The sequence below is a fragment of the Lates calcarifer genome, linkage group LG1 (genome assembly GCF_001640805.2).
Source record: "Lates calcarifer isolate ASB-BC8 linkage group LG1, TLL_Latcal_v3, whole genome shotgun sequence".
Lineage (NCBI taxonomy): Eukaryota > Metazoa > Chordata > Actinopteri > Centropomidae > Lates > Lates calcarifer.
The window spans coordinates 20,705,392-20,725,406 of NC_066833.1; the positions used below are offsets into that span (position 1 = coordinate 20,705,392).

The 20,015-nt window shown below is 41.9% G+C and overlaps 3 protein-coding genes across 3 annotated transcripts; all 3 read right to left on the minus strand.

Annotated features, from left to right (window-relative positions):
* Positions 1-580: 580 nt before the first annotated feature.
* txndc9 (thioredoxin domain containing 9) lies at positions 581-4,025 on the minus strand. Its single transcript, XM_018702279.2, is given in 7 exon segments — positions 581-1,469; positions 1,583-1,695; positions 1,697-1,798; positions 1,800-1,839; positions 2,185-2,303; positions 2,721-2,927; positions 3,883-4,025. Coding segments are annotated over 6 exon segments (663 nt in total). The 5' UTR covers positions 2,895-2,927; positions 3,883-4,025; the 3' UTR covers positions 581-1,354.
* Positions 3,896-7,187, minus strand: LOC108900981 (uncharacterized). Its single transcript, XM_051072076.1, has 4 exons — positions 6,543-7,187; positions 6,337-6,454; positions 4,096-5,877; positions 3,896-4,010 (listed from the first exon to the last, which is right to left on the minus strand). Exons 1-3 carry the CDS (start codon positions 7,115-7,117, stop codon positions 5,107-5,109), a joined length of 1,464 nt encoding a protein of 487 aa, XP_050928033.1. The 5' UTR covers positions 7,118-7,187; the 3' UTR covers positions 3,896-4,010; positions 4,096-5,106.
* An 840-nt stretch (positions 7,188-8,027) lies between these two features.
* On the minus strand, positions 8,028-19,496 carry rev1 (REV1 DNA directed polymerase). Its single transcript, XM_018702275.2, is given in 23 exon segments — positions 8,028-9,912; positions 10,012-10,114; positions 10,227-10,377; positions 10,511-10,716; positions 10,825-10,924; positions 11,479-11,763; positions 11,849-12,042; positions 12,128-12,357; positions 12,477-12,649; positions 12,743-12,962; positions 13,070-13,190; positions 13,277-13,431; positions 13,528-13,656; positions 13,762-13,888; positions 14,029-14,145; positions 14,283-14,381; positions 14,658-15,171; positions 15,173-15,434; positions 15,573-16,100; positions 16,218-16,386; positions 17,377-17,509; positions 18,142-18,217; positions 19,049-19,496. Coding segments are annotated over 22 exon segments (4,194 nt in total). The 5' UTR covers positions 18,208-18,217; positions 19,049-19,496; the 3' UTR covers positions 8,028-9,800.
* Between the last annotated feature and the right edge of the window lie 519 nt (positions 19,497-20,015).

Below are 20,015 nucleotides of genomic sequence, written 5' to 3' on the forward strand. Positions count from 1 at the left end.
CACCTGTCCTCTGTTACCTTCTCTGCTGAGTCACATTGACAGTAGACATTTATAATAAGGCCTCTACATGACTACAGCTGTGTCACAGCACCATACTACATACAAATATTACACATCCATCTATTAGCTATATATTCTTATCCTTGAGAATAATCCCTGTTGACATTGGGTGAGAGGCAAGGTACACCCTGAACAGATGGTCAGTCCATCACAGGGCTGATACTGGGAGACAAATGATTGGATTCGCACTTATGGAAAGTGTGTTGTCACCAGTTAGCCCAAACTATAAGTCTAGAAAATGGGAAGGAAGCCAAAACACCTAAAGAAAACCCATGCAGGCACTGGGGGAACATGTAAACTGTATGTATAGTGTCCATCAACAGTACACTCAAAACATTAAGGTTTTTTCTAGTCTGCATACTGACCTCTTTGTCATTTTTTCCAGTGTCTTAACACAGCCCACTCAACTTTAAACAAAGGTCTGAATGTGCAGGGCCTTTAACAGCAGTGAAGCTAATTATATTTTCCCGAAGTCTTACATGACCTTTCAAAGAGTAAGTGAAGTACGTCTGAACCAACATTCAAGGGACACGTCACCAATTTAATACAAGCATTTTCAGGGGAGAAAGAGTAAGAAACAATACTGTGCTGCGTTGTGGAAATTGTAGAAAGGCAGTATTTTCATGTATGGTAACAACAGAAATCTCAGGATACTGCAACACCAAAAGTACAGGAGCACAGATTTTTAAATGCCTTTTATGCTTTTTATTAAGTCTGTATTATTTAAGTCACACTCTTGCTACAAGGAGATGTTGTGTAAAAATGCAATCTGATGCTAAAAGATGATCTTGGCACTCATGCATCGTGGTTTCTGTTCTAACATCAGACTCATAGTTACAAGGAAACACATGGAATCAACAGAACTACCTAAATGAGTACATCTGTAATTCAAGACAGAGCTTTAAGGTTTTAGCTACTGAGGGGACAAAATCAAGAGCAATACAATAGAGTTCAAAGTTAGCCAACAGAGGACAGGAGGAGTGGCTCAGTGAAACTTATCCTCCTCCAATCTGATGTGTATCTCTTGAAGTGCATGTATGTCATTATGTAGTTATTCAAATAGAAAACATGGCAGACAATTCATTGAATAAGGCTAAAACAAAAATGCTTCATATTTTTATAAAGTAATTTGATTTGAAATCTGGGGAATTAAAATATGGACATTTGTAATGAATGGGTAAGTCACTGAGAGAAAAGGAGAAGAAAATTAAAGCGGGCTGTCTGCTTGACGTTTTTTTTTTTTTTTTAAATGAGGTAGCCCTGAGAGAGAAAACCAGGCGACTGTCAGTGCTTTTCAGTCATCTTCAGAATCAGAGTCGTAACCTCGTCCTCTGATGGTTTTCTTCTCCACTTTTGTGAACTTTGTGCTTGGTCTCTGCGTCACTGTCGGGGGCTCCATCAGGTTACCGCTGGAACAGGAGAGAAGGGTAGTGTCAAAATTAGGGTAGAGTAACAGTGTTGTTGTTTTTGACATCACACGCTATATAAGCCATAAAAGATGAAGGAGCAATCTGTGTCTCACCTGTAGTTGATAACATCTGCACAGCCAAGTCTCCACTCAAGCATCTCTGTGGGGAACTCGTCTGTGTTTCCCAGGTCAGTGAATCCAACCACATAGTCCTTTGTCTTTCCATCCTATCAGCAAAGCCAGCGTAGGAATAACCTTGATCCGCAGCCTCTCTGTCAGAAATGGGGCCTTTTCTGCATTCAGTTTGATGAATTTGGTCTCAACATGCTTTCTTTGCCAAGATGGCCAAGTGTTTGTCAAGGATCTTACATCTATAGGTGAAGGAAAGAAGATGAAGTGACAAGTCCAGTAGCCCGATGACAACAATTGTAACTACTCACATTCAAAAACAACTAAATAAACATGTAGAAAAGATCTAACATTAAAGAAAACCTGATCATGTTAACTACACTACAGTAGCAAAATATAGTGAAAGCTAGTAATGTACTGCAACGATTCCTTGAAAGGGACTGAAAATAAATTATCAGTACTGTAACCTGACCTATCAATTAATCGACTGATGTTTTTAGCCTTGGATTAAAATTTTCAGTTATACAACTGTCGCTCTGGCACTTGGGATCTTTATTGATACACATGAAGACTTGCTATGGACTTACCTGAAGGTGGAATTTCTGTAGAAGTGGCAGACAACATTCTTACTATCCTTGACCTCGCTGAAAAAATCTTTCTCACTTGGGATTTCTCTGTACTCACCATGGCCTTTAGACAACCACTCCTTAAAAAGAGAGAACCAAGATTAGTTACAGAAATAGAGCAAAAGAGCAAAAAACTTGACTCTTACATCCATTCTGTTTTGGCTGATTTGAGATGTGAACAACAGCAAACTATTTTCCCAATGAAAAATCCACCTGGAGTCTGATGTATAAACACATTCCAAAGCAGGAACATAAGTAAACACTTCCAACAATACATTATGACTCCTCATAGCAGGCTTTAACATGCATACCAGTTAAAGCAGTGGAATTGATACATTAAATATGTTTTGCAGTTGGTGCTGATGTGATATAAATATTGCAAGTGCATTTCCTACATGATCCAGATCATTTAATATGCTTTATGCACTAAAATAGTACACAATTTTACTGTATCAGACAATGAGTGTATATCAGTTAAAAAACAACATCCCACATACCTGCTTCTGTTTCTGGGCTTTTTTAAGTGCCTCCAATCGCCTCTCCTTCAGTCTCTCCAAATCATCTTCATCCATATCATTCAGTTTGGTCAACTGTGCATCCACCTGCTCCTCCACCAGCTTGGCTGACTGCTCCAAAACCTTTGCTATGATTTCCATTTGTTGGTTGGCCATGGTTGCCTGCTCAGTGTGAAACTCTCTCTGAACCTGAGGGGATAAAGAACAGATAAAATAAGCTGAGACATTACACTAGTTAAAGCAAGCCCCGTCCTGGACTTGTGTGCCATGTCACACTTGATTAATTGTTTGGTCGAGCAAAAGAAAATGAATCAGCAACTATTGTGATAATCAATTTATCATTTCAGCCACTTTTCGAGCACAACATACCAAATATTTGCTGGTTTTAGTTTCTTGTAATGAGAATTTGCTTATTTTCTTTGCCATATATGGAATAACTGAGTTGACATTTCATAGGCTAATCAAATAATGGATTAATTGATAAGGAAAATAATACTGCAGCCCTTTCCACATAGCTCTGCTCTTCTCCTTCACTGGACAAAGGCCGGGGCAGCAGGCAAACATTTGATCATTGACTGTTTCCATAAGAAAATGAGAGCAATTGTGCAGTGAATGCTTCAGTTTTAGCCAACCAGGCTGCCAGTTGCCTTTACACGAGCAACGCAGCAACTTAATTTGATCAGCACTTGTGTAAATAACCAAGTGTGTCTAGTAAGGGCCTATGGTAACATTACCGTCAAGTCATTGAGAAAAACGCTATGAAAGCTGTCAGCCTGGGCAGCGTCTCTGCGGTGGAGACAAAGCCATGGTAACAACCGGGCACACCTTGTTTCTGCCGGTTGTAGGCTCGGTTACACTACTCAGCTATGGCTGTTTCTTTGCTCGACAGTTCCCCTTTGATTGTTGTGTTGCTCATTTATACACGCCGGCTGACCAAGGACTGCAGCTAGATACTAAATTTTGTCATCAAGGAAAAAATGAACAGATCTTATGTTAGCTTGCTAAGCTAACTAGCTAACATTAGCTCTGCGAGTTAGCGATTCCACGGAAACAGTGGAAAAAATCGTAGACCAGTGTGTGACATGATAACAAACGTTAATAATATGTGGTGTTAATTGATAATAGTTATTCATAACCACGCTACCGTGATTACTTGAAGGTGTCCACCGACGCTTCGTTTCTTGCGCGAAATGCAAACGGTTCTTCTGGATGTGACGCTAGAACAGGTTTGACGTCAAACAAACTACATCCGGGCAATACGCATTCCGCCCACTGACGAAGAAAGAAAAGAAGTAATGTTACTGTCAGCGTTGTTGAATCTGTTAGGAAGGACATCATGGAAAATAATACTACCAACCTTTTAATTAATTACTTAAAAGTAACACGAACTGTCAAGAGAGTGTTTCCCTGATCTACTGTTTCGCACTCCAATCCAGTAGTGGGCGGTAAAGCATCTGTAAGCTGGTTTGCCAACGGCCATTAAAAGTCAAAGAAGGAGAAAACAACCTCCTTAATATAGTCAGATGCGTAAAATAAACAGGTAGCGTCTGAAAATGTAAATAAATACATTTTCGTTTCACATTGCAACGACAAGAAGAGACCCCCGAAAACCCAACTACACCTGATGCTCTTTCTCCCCCACCGCGACCCCGACTGCATCGCAGACTGGGCCCTCTTCCTGTAATACTTCTGTTTAAATTCAGCATCATGTCACCTCCTGCAAATTCATCGAGGTCTACACCTGGGGACCGAAAAAATCTCGCAAAGACTCTTGAAGCCGAGCCATCAGACTTCAAACATGAGTGGCCCTGGATGAAACCTGTAGCAGCAGACGAGTACTACAGAGCAAGGGAAGTTAATCACCAGCTACTCGGATGCACCATGGATCGGCAGCTGTAAATAGCTGTAATTTACTTTGATTAATTATTTAATAGACTGTTGATACATACTAAAGTTCCTATACCTCTGTTCCAGTCCAACATGTAAATAGGGCATTATTATGCAAACAGGACAAATGGGTTGCTGGATGGGGCTAAAATTGGACATGATTCACTTAATACAGCAAATAATGGACAGTGTAATAAAGATGCATGATTAGAATCAGTGTTTTTGTGTCTTGTGTAAATTACGTTAACTGATTGAGAATGGTTGGTGAGCAGAACTGACAGGTCAGGAAAAAGATGATGGTACTATTTAAGTTGAAAAAGTGACTGTATTTCAAGAAAATAATACTCAATAACGTGAATAATATAAAAAAATATCTAAGTATATACAGCTGATTGCTGTGTACAGGCCTCACTTAAGTTTTGGACATTGTTTTGATTTACCTTAAGTCTGTTTCACACAAATGACCAAAAAAGTTGTATGTTCAGTGTCCTATACTGGGTTTCTTTTCACAAGCTTTTATAAGAGGTACATTTTCATAGTTTGTTAGGAGACATGCAACAGTATATAGCTGGTTAATACTGCCAAAAAGCCAGAGTGGGATCTCTGTGTCAAAGAACTTGTGTGCTTTTACTTGATGGATGAGGCACCCAATATGCACCCTGAGCCGTGCAATGTCCTGGGTCTCCCTGACCTCACAGGCAGACATCTGGGACCTGCCAGAGAAAAATGTCGGTCTATAGACTTTACACAGCAGCAAGTCATCGACCGGGAACCCTCTATCAACCATGATAGCCACCCCAGGTCTTAGCAGGGACAGAATTCCAGACTTTCGTGTGATCTGTTTTTCACTGATACAGCCAGCGTACAGCGGAGAAATGAAGGTGACGGCCCCATGTGGAGCAAATCCAATCAGCCCTTTGAGAGTACAGTGGGACTTCTGTACAGGGAACACTTCACTTTTGAGGAGAGTGGAGGATGGACACTGGCACCTCAGCTCTGTGCTGACCAGGATGACTGTGGTGTTTGCATAGTCCTTGAACTCTGCTGGTAAATGTTCCATTATTTTCTCCTCTGAAATCCAGATCTTCACTGATCCTAGGACAATGTACAGAAAGTTACTCCACATCGTGATGATCTGTCTGACTGCAGACTGTTGGATTCCATATCTTTCAGCAAGATCCTGTTGTTCTGAGCCCAGTGCCAGATAGTTAAGGAACAGGAACATCTCATCTATGGGCTGCAGGGAATGAGTCTGTTCAAAACAAAATAAAGATATGTCATTTGATCATCAAACTATTTACTTCAATTAAATAACCTAATTTAAAATTGGTAACAAAATTCTATGTGAAAAGTATTCACCTTATTCCTTCATTATACTTCACGTTTAATTTCTAATAGAATTTTATTAAATTAATGTATTGAAAAGAGTAAGAGCCATCACGATGGAGTGACAAGAAATAATTATAGAGACCTAAAAGGCAGAACCAGTCTCCATGACAACTATTTTTATTACTACTGTTGTTTCAACAGGTTTTCTAAAGTTGATGTTTAATTCTTATAGTTTCTGTGAAGAACTTTTGGTTACATCGTTGCATGAAAAGTGCAACGTAAATGAAGTTATTACATTAACTTACATCTCATCATACATAATGTGGATCTGTACTGTATGATCCTTGAAAATCAAGAAATAAATACATACATGAGTACTTACTGCAGTGGTACTTGGCTCTGTGAAGGCGCCTCTCTGTGCATTGGTCACACTGACCATCAATGGCAGCGATGGCTCGATTAATGCCCAGAAGCGCATGAGGTGGTCATAGGATGCAAACCTACATACAACAACTCAGATTTGTTACCGTGTGATCTCACTTTCTCAGAGTGCTACTCATTAATGTCATTGCTTCCTTTGCATACTACCTGGTGAAAAGGCGGATGTCCCTGTCTGAGCCAGCAAAACGATGGATGCCAAACCGCTGCTTCACAGCGAGCTTCTCTACCCGCTTCCTTAGCTTGAGAACCACCTCTTTCAGAGTTGCATTTTCCTGCAGAGCTAAGTCAACGACGGCGGGATCCGGCGCCGAAGCGTAATCGTGGTCCCGCACGGCTGTATTAGCATTAGCCTTTCCACCCACTGTATCAGTCTCCATCGGGCGAACTTCCGCTCTTGTAGGTGGGACGGAGGAGTAATTGTTCCACTCAAACAGCGACGGAACCGCCCCCCTCTCTAACAGTCGCCGCCCCCCCAGAGACAGTGGCTCTCGGACGTCCTCGCTTTTAAAATGACGACTACAAACTCGGGTATGATGACCGACTGTAAAGTTCTTCCTTCGGATAGCGACAAACCACTTTTGGCGAGTTTCTTCATCAGAGGGAAATGTGTGGAAGCTAAGTACTTTGTTGTACTTACCAGACGCTTGACAGAAAGGCACACAGCAGTGTTCAGCTGTGGCGCTCTCAGTTCGCTGCAATTTAAAGCTCCTTTTGAGAGACATGGTCGCTGAGTGGAGAGAATACAAACTTGCAGTAAACACACGATGGCGGAGGTGCCTCAACTGGCTTACATTCTACCGGAACTACGTCAACAGCGCGGTCTTCTTCTTCTTCGTGTTTATTGGTGGATCACAAACCAACTTTACAGGTGTATACATCCACCTACTGTGTCGGAGTGTGTATAGACGAGGAAAAAGCTCACTCTCTTGAGATCCTTCCCGTTGTTTATCTGTTTTTAACCTATTTTTTCATATTATTTTCAAACGTTATACTTAAAGGCAATCTCTATTATATACTGCATATAGAAAACAAATAACTGTAATTTATTGTTACTTTATTTTAAGACAGTTGTTTGTATTTCACAGTAATAAATAAAAGAAATGGGGGAAAATGGCAACCAAACATGACAACTTAACTAACAATAAGAACAAAAATTATAAACACATGAAAAAATTATGGTGACCCCAAACATATAGCCAGAGTCAGATCTATCTTCAGAGACAAGATGACCAAGAAATCCTGTTACATACACCCTCTGATGTCAATACAATGAAGTCATTCTGAGATTACATGAAGAGACAAGACACTGACTGTTTTAAAGTAAGTGGGTGAAATCAAAATGTTGACTGAAGTCTTTTCTGTCAACTGAAATTAACTGAAAACTTTACATTACTTTCAAATGCATCAACTACAGCTCTTGCACTGTATATGGCCCTGACTGTCAAGATCAATGACAGTGTCAATTAAGATGGACTACCTTAGTCTTTCAATATTAGACATTCTACACTGTTTCCAGTTTGTAATGTACCATTAGGAAAAAAAATCCATTATCCTGATTGACAGAGGCAACATATTCTGATTGGGCTTCTATTTCACAGGCTGCAACTTTAAGAATGGGCACAGACAAATTGATTCATACAGAGTTTACAGTTTATTACCAAGATTTAGAAAACTTACAAACAAGTTCACAGCTTAAGGTCGTCAGGCACAAGCCAGTTCAGAAAAGACAAGACTGGCCAATTTTAGCTCCTGGCCTTTCCCTTCTGAAAAGATATGACATGAAGAGAAGTTACATCCTGAAAAGTGAGTGGAGACTTGCACATTATGAATTACATTCATTTCAACGGGTTAAAAAAAAAAAGACTGCTTAATTTGGTTTGCATATAGGGATACTGTTTTAAACAAACTTTTTCAACCACACACATCATGTCTTGGTCTTGCATGGAGAGATCGTGAGCCAGCCAGCCAGCCAGCCAATCGCATCTGCTGAGCACATCTGATCTCCATCATCACCTTCCAACAGTTAACTTCACAGAAATACAGTGATGTAGCCAGAAGCCATACAAATATCTCCAGCATGTGAAGTACACGAGATGGGTTACAGAGTTAAAAATCACATCTTCTGTTCCTATGCAAACCCAGCATTATTTTAATATTGAGATTTATGATTCCAGTGAAAACACACTAGAATCCCAAGATAACTCAGGTACAAAGGTTGTATGAAATATTACATTATCTTGAAGTGACATCTCACTTGTTAGTGTGAAAAAAAAAAAAAAAAACAGAAATGCATAGGCTACTTATTGATTGCCACAACCCCAGTCAACATCCTCTGCAATCAGAGTGCTACTGAGAATCAACAGTTAACCCCACATGAAGTGCTTTGGCCAGCTTCTGATTTCCATGTTGGAACATGTACAAACAATTAAAGAGTGAGATTTACAATTTAAAGACAGTTACTAAGAATCCACTACATGTAAACAATACAAGAGGTAAGCCCTCTACATACATCTTTTCTTTTAAAACTTTTAACAAGATCTTTAAAAACATTATTTACATATTATAATAACAGAATTTGGCACTTTTTTTGCAAGAGACAAGAAAGAAAAGATACTGCTGTATGCACCAGACTATATTAGGTCTGCTTTCTTGTGACGCAGCAGCAGTAGATATTTCACAGGTCAGTATACTGTTAAGTGGCAAGGAACATCAAAGAAACAATAATGAAAAAAAAAGGATAATTTATTCCTGTCATTTCAGAGATTATTATAGGTCTGATGACTGAGAAGTGCTACAAGGCTAATCAATTCCAAGATCACTAAAAGCTGCTTAGTGTTTAAAAATGGTGATTATGTTTACCATTGACCTTATTTTAAACCTAAACTGACTGGAGCGTTATATCACATGGAAACTACTTACCAGGAAAATAGAAATTTTTAATCTTTCAAGGTCTGGTTTTTACTGGATGTGTAAGAAATAGTGAGGTACTGCTGCAAAAAAATGTATAATAAAATTTCACATATATATGGAACTGAGTGTTGGCATATGAAAAATTATGAATTTTCAAATAGCTGCTACAATTATCACTGTTCTGGGTTTGAATGAGTAGACTCTACAGCAAGGACATTTCCAGCCCGTCAGTTTGTATTACTTGTCTCTTAAAGAGGAAGTACAGAAAATAATGTGTTATACATGCTCTCATCAAATACTGCCATGGGTCTTGTGACACTTTCTCAATATTTTGTGTCTACAGTCATTAACTGAAAGATACTGCAGTGGTGTCACAATTGAGAAGAAGGGAAATCCTCATGTAAATGTCATTACTTGTATTGCAGATGACCGTGTGAAAGAAGCAAAACAAAAAGAAGGTAAAGGTAACACAGTGAAAACAGAATCCCTCATTCTTCATGCTATCTTCAGGGTGCTACCATAAGCTTGTTGCACAACCACCTGCACGTTGTCTAGGATGAAGTCAAAAGCCATACTCCAAACAGACTCCAACGACTGCTGCATGAGCCTGCAGAGAGAAGATCAATTTGCAGCATAAGGAATAAATGAAAACAGAACAGGACTGGCAGGAAGTGGAATGGAGGAGGCGAGACTGTATGGTACTTACCTTTTCATGTATTTTATAATCAAATCCAGCTTCTCCAGATCTTTATCCTCAATCAGATCAGTGCAGTATTTCACCACTTGCAGAATGTCCTCCTCCATGGGTTCTGACAAAAAGTAAGTAGCGATTAACAAATGCACCTCTGCAATCGCACAAACAACACAGGCAAGTGTATGTGCTGGCACTGTTACAGAACTGTATTGTACTTGGCTGTATACCTGTTATGGTGGTGACCCATTCCCGTAGGAGTGTTTTAATATCCTTCAGGTCATAGGCTCCGGCTAATGCTGGAGCAGGACGAGGAGCGAATTTAGAAAGAGACTCTGGGATGTCTGGTCTTGAGGAGGATGTGGAGGGACCATTTTCAGTCTGGGAAGGGAAAACAGATGTGAACTGGAGAGATAAGTCAAGTTCTTAACTACCGTAAATTGTCTATCTTCACATATAGCCACCATACAAAAAAGACCTTCATCTTCATGTATGAAACTGTTGACAGGCTCACCTTTACTATGTTCACTGGGTCCCGTGATGTTATAAGAGGTGTTATGGTTTTGGCCAGGCTGTTTGTTGTGTGACGCCTCTTCACAGGGGAAGGTCCTTTTTTAATGGGACTCACCACATTTTTTCTCTTGTAGCGCCGCTTCACACGACCAATGCCAATTCCTGCTCCTGACTGTTTTAGCTGCAACAGTGGATTCTTCTGCTCCACTGCAGAGAAACACAGGAGGAAAAAATATGATGTGGTTAATATGCATACTGATTATAGTAGAGAGAGCAAACGGTATTCCTTTACTACTAATTCATCTGGGGACTTACACATTTTTGCCTGAGGCTGGACAGTTGTTATGCGGTTATAGGCAGACTTCAGTTCTTCCTGGAGCTCTTTGGGAAGGGCAGCAAATACGTCTGGATCAACCTGCAGTCAGACAATCAAGAAACTAAGTGAAGCTGACTGTCTAATCACAAAGTATGAAATCAGCTTTGCACATTTTGCGTAGACTATCCAACACAGCCGGCACTCACAGTTGTGCCACGCTTGTTTTGTTTCTTTAGCACATCATGCAGGAACACTTTGACTATCAAGGTTAAGTTGGTTAGAATTTTAATTTTCAGTTAATTTCCCTGCACAAGAGTAAATCTGGTCGGTTTTTAACATTTATTTTCAACAATTATAAAAAGTAAACCTACATTAATAGAATTTGCCAGGATACTAGTCAGAGTGTAACTGGGACTCAGTAAGTCTTCTTATATGGGTCATCAGCAGATTCAGCATATAATCTAGTATTATTGAGTAAATTGTTCTGAAGTGTGCACATTCTTCAGTGGAATCTTGGGATTCTACAGGGGTTACAGATCTTCTATTATGGTTTATCTCTGATGTGTAACTTGTCTCTGGGTTTCTTTGTGCTGTAAAAGGCAATCATCAGTCAATATTCATAAAACTCAAACCTCAACCCGATGCATCCTTACCTGTGAGAAGTTTGGTAGTTCCAGAACAATTCCCAGACTGTCTGGCTGGTTTGGAATCTGAAGAACCACCGTTCCTGCAGTTGGAGTGTACAGTGCAGGCCCAGAGGCAGGAGGACGAGGGGGTGAAGTTGGACAAGACTTCAGAGAGGGAGGCTGTGGGAGAGGAGCAGAGGCCTGTGGACTGGGTGAACGACAGTTGTTTGGTCTCCCATCCCGAAGAGACCATGACTGCTCCACTTGTTCTCTCAGCTCGGTGGGCAGGGCCTCCAACACGGAACGATCCACCTTGAGAAATCATAAAGAAACACAATCTGTGGAAACTGTATCACTGAACTGCTCTCATTCCCAGAGATAACATTCAAGCTCCTACCTGCGAAGGGGAGGGGACTTCAATACTGAAGTTGAGACGTGCTCGAGAATGTTTTGGGGTTCGTCTGTAAGCCTGCAGGTCTTTGCTTGTCCCTGGGACTGGCTCAGGAGTGAACAAAGGATGTGGAGAGGAGCTGGATGATGGGGCTGGGGTCAAGAGAGTCCTTTCCTGGTGTGGGCTGTTGTCTGCAGCACCTACAACATCAATCTTGAATTCAACTGACTTCATGACATGACAACATCAAAGATACAGATGGAAACACAAAGACCTTAGACAAACCTCTGTTGTGGGATTGGGCACTCAGTCCCTGGCCTAGCAACATCTCTTTGATGGAGCGTGTCCGCTGGCCTGTGGAGTCCTGGGGGACCGAGTGATTTCCCTCAAGAACCTGAACCTGGATGCCGACTCCTCTCAGGTCCTGAACCTGCAACTTCATGGCATGGAACAGCTTGATGACTGCAGTGGCAATCAGCTGACCACTGTCAGTGGATTGCGCGAGCATCACAGTCCTGACGGCAGGAGACACATAAAAATGAGTCCACAGAGAGACAATGACGTGGACAAACAATGGAAGAGGATGTCATCAATCCCACCAATCCACATTCAGTAATAACAGTCTCCTTCTTACCTTGCTAGATTATCACATATGCCGTGACCACCGTATTTAGCTGGTTCCAGTGGAGCTCCGACCTTGCGCACCATGACCTTAAGGGTAACCCTCCGACCCCGTAGCCCTGCTTCTTGTAAACGTTTTTGCACCTCCATGGACAGATTAGTCAGGAAACACTCTGCCTCATCAATCTGGAGAGTATTAGAACAAGAGGGTTACAGAGAGAGACAGGTAGGGAATGTAGAGAAGGCGAGATGGCACAGGAAACAGAAGGTAGGTCTAACCCTTGTGAAGCGAATGTTGTAATTCATCTCAGCTGAGACGGACTTTCTTTCCTTCTCGTAGCGGACAGGCCGGTCATCCAGCCCTCTGCAAAAACGGAACAGAGTTTGCCCAGTCCGAGGCCCAAACTTCCTCTGTAGCTGAGAGAGAGGCACCTGTTGGAGGTCCCCACATGACCTCACACCCATAGCAGCCAACTTTCTGCCCATAACAGGTCCAACACCTAGAAAAAAGAAATAACATTAGCCATGAGGTCAAACGTTTACCACACAGACGCTAAAAGAATGAAGATGGATGGACATGACCAGCAGGTGGTGCTGTATATCTACCCTGGTAAGCTGGTCACTGGCAGGTCCCTGATAAAATCATCCACTTCCTCAGACTTTAAGAGGTACTGCCCATCTGGTTTGGCCTTTCGGGTCGCCAGCCGGGCCAACAGGATATTGGACCCTAAACAGACAAGTAGTCAGTTTGAATTCGTAAATTACAAACGCTGTCTTGATCTATTTTACAGTATAAAACAAATATACACTAACCCATGCCCACTGAAGCACAGCATCCTGTTTTCTCCTTGATGTCTGCTCTGATAGCTTTGGCAAGATCTTCTGGGTTGATGCCCAGCTCAGCTAGCAGAGCAGAACCGTCTATCAACACTTCATCACAGCTCAGGGCCTCAATGTCATGGGTATAACTGTGAAGAACAAATAAGTGAGAAGGTGCGCTTTAGGTTATTTTGCATGTAAACACTGAGATGGGAGTGAATCAAAGACCAGGAAGTTGTTCTTACCCAGCCAGAGTCTCGTACATGGTGAGAGCTACCTCTTTATAAGCCTCAAAATCATATGGGACAGACTGCAGCGAGGGACACAACTGTTTCGCTTTGCCAAAAAACATCCCGTTCCTCACACCCGCCTGTCTGTGAGAGACAACCGATTCCTTAACATTCGGCTTAGTACAAAATACAGAGATCTGTCCCATTTAAAATCCATGCAATGTACATGAGTGTGTGTTTATTTCTTACCTTGCCTCATAGCTACAGGATGCAATCTCTGCCATAGATAGAGCAGCAGCATTCTGGTCCTCTCCGCTGGCATGGGAGTCAGGACTCTCTTGTGAAGGAGTTCTGTGTAGATCCTCATCATTCCACTCTAAGAGGTCAAACAAGGGTTCACTTAGTCAAGCAGGTTATGATTAAGTAAAACACGTATGGGGAAAATGTGGGAAATACCCTGAGCCAGGCCTGCATGAGTCAAGGTTGGGACTAACAGGTGGAGAGTGACAGTCTCACCTGGTTGAGGATGAGTTTGTTTCCTCTGGTAGTACTGCTGCTCCAGCTGAGGATTGGCCCCGGGTCTCAGGGGCACTCTGCCCTGTCCACGGTTACTGGTCACAGCTACAGGCTTTCCTGCAAGTAAAAACCACCAACTCAACCAGGAGCATTGACAGGATGTATGAGACTATTCTAGGCAACAGGTGCCCAGGTCACATATGAACAATATGAACCTCATAGCACACAGGCTTAATAGACAAAAGCTGCCTTACCTTTGAGATCCGGTCGATGTCGGATCCCCACAGACACAAAAAAACAGTCCATGTCCACATGAAGAATACAAGATTTAACACTCGAGGGTGCCGATGTACCTGACAAAGAGATACCGGACTGGATCACTGGAGTTTACCAAATCACAAGAGAACAATGCAGCATCTAATGGTGCCACAAGAAGTACAATGTAACAGAAAAGTGCGTCACAAGTGCCACAAATACATGGAGTGCTTCAAAAATTAGCTGGGACACTGATACTGTAAATATTTGAGATGATGGAGAGAACACATATGACCACTTTTTTCCTTGTGCGTGATGACATACCACATTTTTTTAAAGATGCAGTTTTAAAAAAGTGACCATTCCTTTCCTACCTTGACTGTCTGAAGAGCACTGGGCCACAGATTTCCTCAGTCGCTCTTTCCCAGGAAAAGAGGCACCCCCTGCTACTTTTCGTTTGCTGTGCAGTTCATTGACATACTCAGAAAAGCCGGCCCTCCACGTGGAGATCTGGTGTAAACGTGAACGAGAGTAGAACTCTGAGATCAAATCACCCGTCTGCGCCAGCAACTGTGCTGAGGACTTTGACGATGAGGACGACGTGTCGGGGGGAGGATCGGGTTTGGCCGTTGTGTTGGTTGTGTTGAGTGAGGCAGGATCAGATGAAAAGGCATTGTGGTGACTTCCGTTCAGTCGAATCGGAGAATGTGAAAGAGAGCGAGATGCAGGGGAAAGAAGAGTCTTTTCAGGATTGAAATCAACCTGAAGGGATGGCTGGAGCTGTTTTGGGAGTAGGTGGGTGTCGGCAGCTTTTATGGCCTCCTGGTAGGTGGGTGGCGGAGGAAAGACAAGGGACTGGTCAGATTGCTTTGGAGGACTGTGGGGGAAACTCATACGGGTCAGATTTGGTCTGAAACTGTACTGCAGGACTCAAGGGTTTATCCCTGCATTCAGAGAGTTCCTTGTCAACAAAGGGTTCATCTGTAGCAGGAGGGAGGTCCTCTGGCTTTAAGGCACCATTAACAAGATGAGTGTGTCCGTTGGTCAGGGGTGCTTCCTTCACTACCTGTGGGGAAAGGTCCTCTTTGCCGCACTCTTCGTTCATTTTTGAATGGCTCATCACATCCAGTGAGGTCTGCAATAATCCATTTCTGTGAGATAAAGAGACGACTGCTTAGTGTGTTAATGTAACAAGATGTTCAAATTATGTGGAAAAACCATCTCTAATTTCAAAGAAACAAATACATCAGATAAATAATCCTTCCCTTTTATTAACTTCACAGACTTACAATTTGAATTCCACTTCCTTGCAGCCACTCGGGCGGGATCTGCAACAAGAGTTGGTCTGAGGTTGTAGTTGGCTGGCTCCTTGGTGCTGGAGATTACGATGAGGTGTTTGAAGAGTAGACTGTTGGGGCTTTGAGGGGCTTGGGTTAGACAACGAGTGGGTGCGTGAAGGGCTTTTGTGTCTGGGATTTATGTTGAGGTGACTCGGTTGGGGACTGACGAAGCAAGCCGCAGGGCTGTGCTGGATGGACTGAGGTTGGATGTTGCCTTGGTAAAGCTGATGGTGGCTGGGCTTAGGGTTGGTGATATTCTGGGAGCTGGATGAGGACTCGTGCTCATGGTTGGGAACAGAGTGCTGAACACTGCGCTGCGGCAGATGAAGCTCCTGATGGACGGTCAGCTGCAGCGACCCACGGCTCGGTCCTGCAATCTCTGAGGTCTGGCGCAGAGTCATGCCAGGGAAGAGTGGGCCTTTCTGTTTTGAGTACAGCTGGTACTGTAGGTAAGGCAGGAGACGCCCAGCCTTGACACTGTTTTAAACAAATGACTAAATTAACAGAGATTTCTGCCTACTATTTTGCCTAAATTGTATAAATAACCCCATGTGAATTCATGAAATGTACAGAGTTGACTCCAACTGAACACACCTCTCTGTGATCCACTCCGGCCTGATGACCTTTTCCCCTTTGAGCTCCTGAATTTTGCTGTTTGGCAAGTTATTGGCAATGATGTGGGTGGTCTTGGAGCGAGAGTAGTAGACGTGGAACTGGCCGCCATGCAGCATCATCAGTCTGCGTAGCTCATCTGCACTTGGTTCTGCTCACAAAACACACAAGAAATGTGACAATAAGATCAAAAAAGACAATAATATGATAATGTTAGCTTACTAAAAGGCAACACACACTTGCAGCAAAAAGCACAGTTCAATTCACCCACACCTATTATTTACTGTTAAAACCCCACACCCCTGCAGCATCTTGACACACATCACGACGGGTTGAGGCACATTTACTTGGCAGGATATGCCACTGTCTTATTTCCCAGTGTCAACATGCATCAACTCTCCAGAAATACAGCACTCTCATCACAGTCACTCCCCTGGACAGCACGTCCCGGTTACTGTACAATGACATGGCAGGTGTACGTTGCATCAATCAAACCCCCTCTTTGACGTAACTTATTTCATTTTAACTTGACGTGTGAAGTTGTGTATGTTTCACACTGGCAAAATCTAATGATACCCCCATCAGACACCAGGCAGTACCCTGTGACCTGATAACAAGGGTAAAACTAATCTGAACAAGATAATTAAACACCTGCTTATAGATCTGCAGGAAACATCGCAAACACAGGAAACAACCGTTTACAACAATATATATACAATAATGTGAACACATATATACTGTAAGCTATTTGATACTTAGACTGAGCGTTTGAATTACTTTTTCGGCTAAATATAACACAAACAACAATCAACATTATCATGACTGCACAAAAACATTTTTTGAAAATGTAGAGACTTAAAATAAATATAGCTGTACAGCTATAATGTTATTAAATCTATTAAGAACTGGATAATTTTTCAGGCTACCAAGTGACGCAAAGCAAGCAGAATGTTTATTTTTCTTCTCACTTCCCTCTGGGACATTCTTGACAAACACTTCATGTGAAGGACTGACAGTGGCAGTCAGTCCTTCACAGTATGACAGACTGTCATACTGTGAAAGGACTGACTGGAGAAATAATGTGGGGAAGCAGACAGACATACTAGAGATGCGTAAAACTGCACATGAAGCTTTATATTACCTGTGTATCCATTGACATAAATGGCCACTCCACTGAAGATATTGGAGCATATGCCTTCCTTTTGTTTTTCCTTGGGGGCATCAAGTTTAAATTGCTCATCCAGCTTGGAGACTTTAGCAGCCATGTAGCCGCCCTGCACACATGAAGGAGAGCAGTGAGGAAAGAAGGTGAAGCACATTTAGATCATTCACAGAACTGAAACCCTCATGTGCAGAATTTGAGCAAATCAAACCATTATTTGACACATATGCAAATACTTCCATGGTCTACCTGCAAAAAACTCAGAAAGTTTTATTTAATAGTTTTCCATTTAGTTTTGTGTTTGACACACTTGGTGTGCACAGATTACAAACTTGTGTGCATTCTCCTTTACAGACTATACAGACCATGACCATGACATGTTGATGTGTGCTGCTTAAAAAATTTTTGCAATTACACAAATCTACTATACTTACTGTCTAGCCCGTATGGGAATTCTACTGTTATTCAGGATGGTATGTTTTATATACAGCTTTTGTCGAGGAATAATTTTGGCAGTCTAACCTTTATCTAATTAGACAACTAAGTGACCAGCTTCCAGCTCTGTTATAATGAGAGGGCAGGCACAGTTGAGACCGAAAAGGTCGGTCCACTTCCAGTTTGCAGTAAGGCGCACAATGAATATCTTTTCAACTCAGTGTATCATTGTTACTCTTGGCAGTATCTCTGTACTGAGTTAAATTTTTACCGAGCATTGCTGGTAATGATGAGCTGAGTGATACCCACCCTTTCAGCCCAACCATTGTCACCACTGGCATTGGCTCTCTTCTTTGCCCACCCATCTCGACTCATACTGAGCTACCTGAAAGCACAAGAGGAGCTATTCAGCAACACTGAACAACACAAATCTGAGCTGGGATCAGACAAAAGACACATACAGTTAGTTCTTAGTTAATTGAATCAGGTTATTTCATAAATGTTATGATAGAATGGACCAAAGTGTTTCTGATGCACTTATGTATCATGCCAGATGATAACACTAAGATAAAGGTGTGACAACTGATTTAGTTACCAACTTACTGATAAGCGATGTAAGTTGTTATATACTGTAACAAAGTGGAGAGGTCAACCATTCATGATTGGTGTTTTTTGTATGTTTACAGAGGTTTCTCGGGTGTTCGACAGAAGCAGTGACACTGTTATCGTCTAATACTTATGGTTGTTGTGTTATGAATTTATCTTCCTGGAAAAGTGCCACTTCGACATAAATGCTGTGATATTTGTTCTAAGCCTCGGGGCGGGGGAGGGGGGTCCAAGGGCATGCCCGGGCAGGTCCTCTGCCTCTGACAGGTAGCTAGGTTACAACCGAGCCCCATGTGGCACTTTGTCACATCTTCCATGCTAACGTTAGCCTGGCTACTCCATAAAAGCGGGGCTTGGTTTAGTTAATCATGCATGTCGCCGCGCCACGACACGACAGTAACATCATGTCAGTTCAAGCAAGAAAAAATATGAGTAGAAGAAGTGTGTTGCCTGCACTCCCTAACAATGCTGGCGAAATTAGCGACCAAACAATGGATAAGGTATGTCACTATGTAACTTCAGTACGGCGTTAATCACGTTTGTAAACAAACAACAGTTCTGAGTGACTGTTCGTTGACAGAAGTTTTGGTTTTTTTTTTTTTTTTTTTACCTTTTATCCTGTCAGACTGGGTTGTTAGCCACAGACTTCTCTCTGCAGACACTGGCCAGCACAAACGTTGTGTGCGCACTGATTAGACGAGGTAAGACCAAAGCAAAGCGAAACGACAAAACCTCCAGACAGTTAGCTCGACTCCTCAGCCTCGACCTGCTCCAGAGAGCTCCTTTCGCCGAACTGAGATCCCCTTATTTTGTCACGCAGCCACGCCATGTCTCTGGTACATTTTCGCTCACCCTCCCAGTCCTTCTGCTCTCCATTTCTACCGCCTGATCTGATCCCTTTGCTTTCTCTTCTCTCAGTGAGCGTCAAAGCGGCCAAGGCAAAACGTAGTAGTTCCGGAGGAAATTTTCAAAATAAAACATTCGATTCTACATTTACGTTTTGTGGAGGAGTGCGAGTGCGTTTAATTAACTGTCCCCAAAAGCCGTGGGGAAAGGTTGGGTTATGGAGAAAATTTTAATTAAATTTAACAGGTGTTGATGGCACAGTTATCCTCTGGTTTTAATATCTCAGTTATTTTCGTTCACATTGTTTCATTTGTCTTAAAATTGTGTTCTATGAAATTGCTTGTGTGTCAAGTAATTCAACACACAGAAAATCTTGGGCAAGGCAGAACTACTCCATCATAGGGAGACTGTAATGCTGCAGCCAACAATTATTTTCATTAATAATCAATTAATTTTATCTAAAGAGAAAATTGTGGGGGGGAAATGACAATCATTATTGCCCAAAGCCTATTCCTTTTATTGTGATTAAAAGTCTTGTATCTTTTAAATTGAATTGAAGTTACTATCTTCCTTTTATTTCATATGCAAAGGTTAAAATCATTTTTGTAGAGGGAGATATTGGGAATAACTTTTCATTTGTTGTACAAAATATACATCATGTGGTCATCTATTGTTATTTCTGTTGTTCAATATTGAGTTCACATAATACAAGTTAGCTGTGTCATCATACT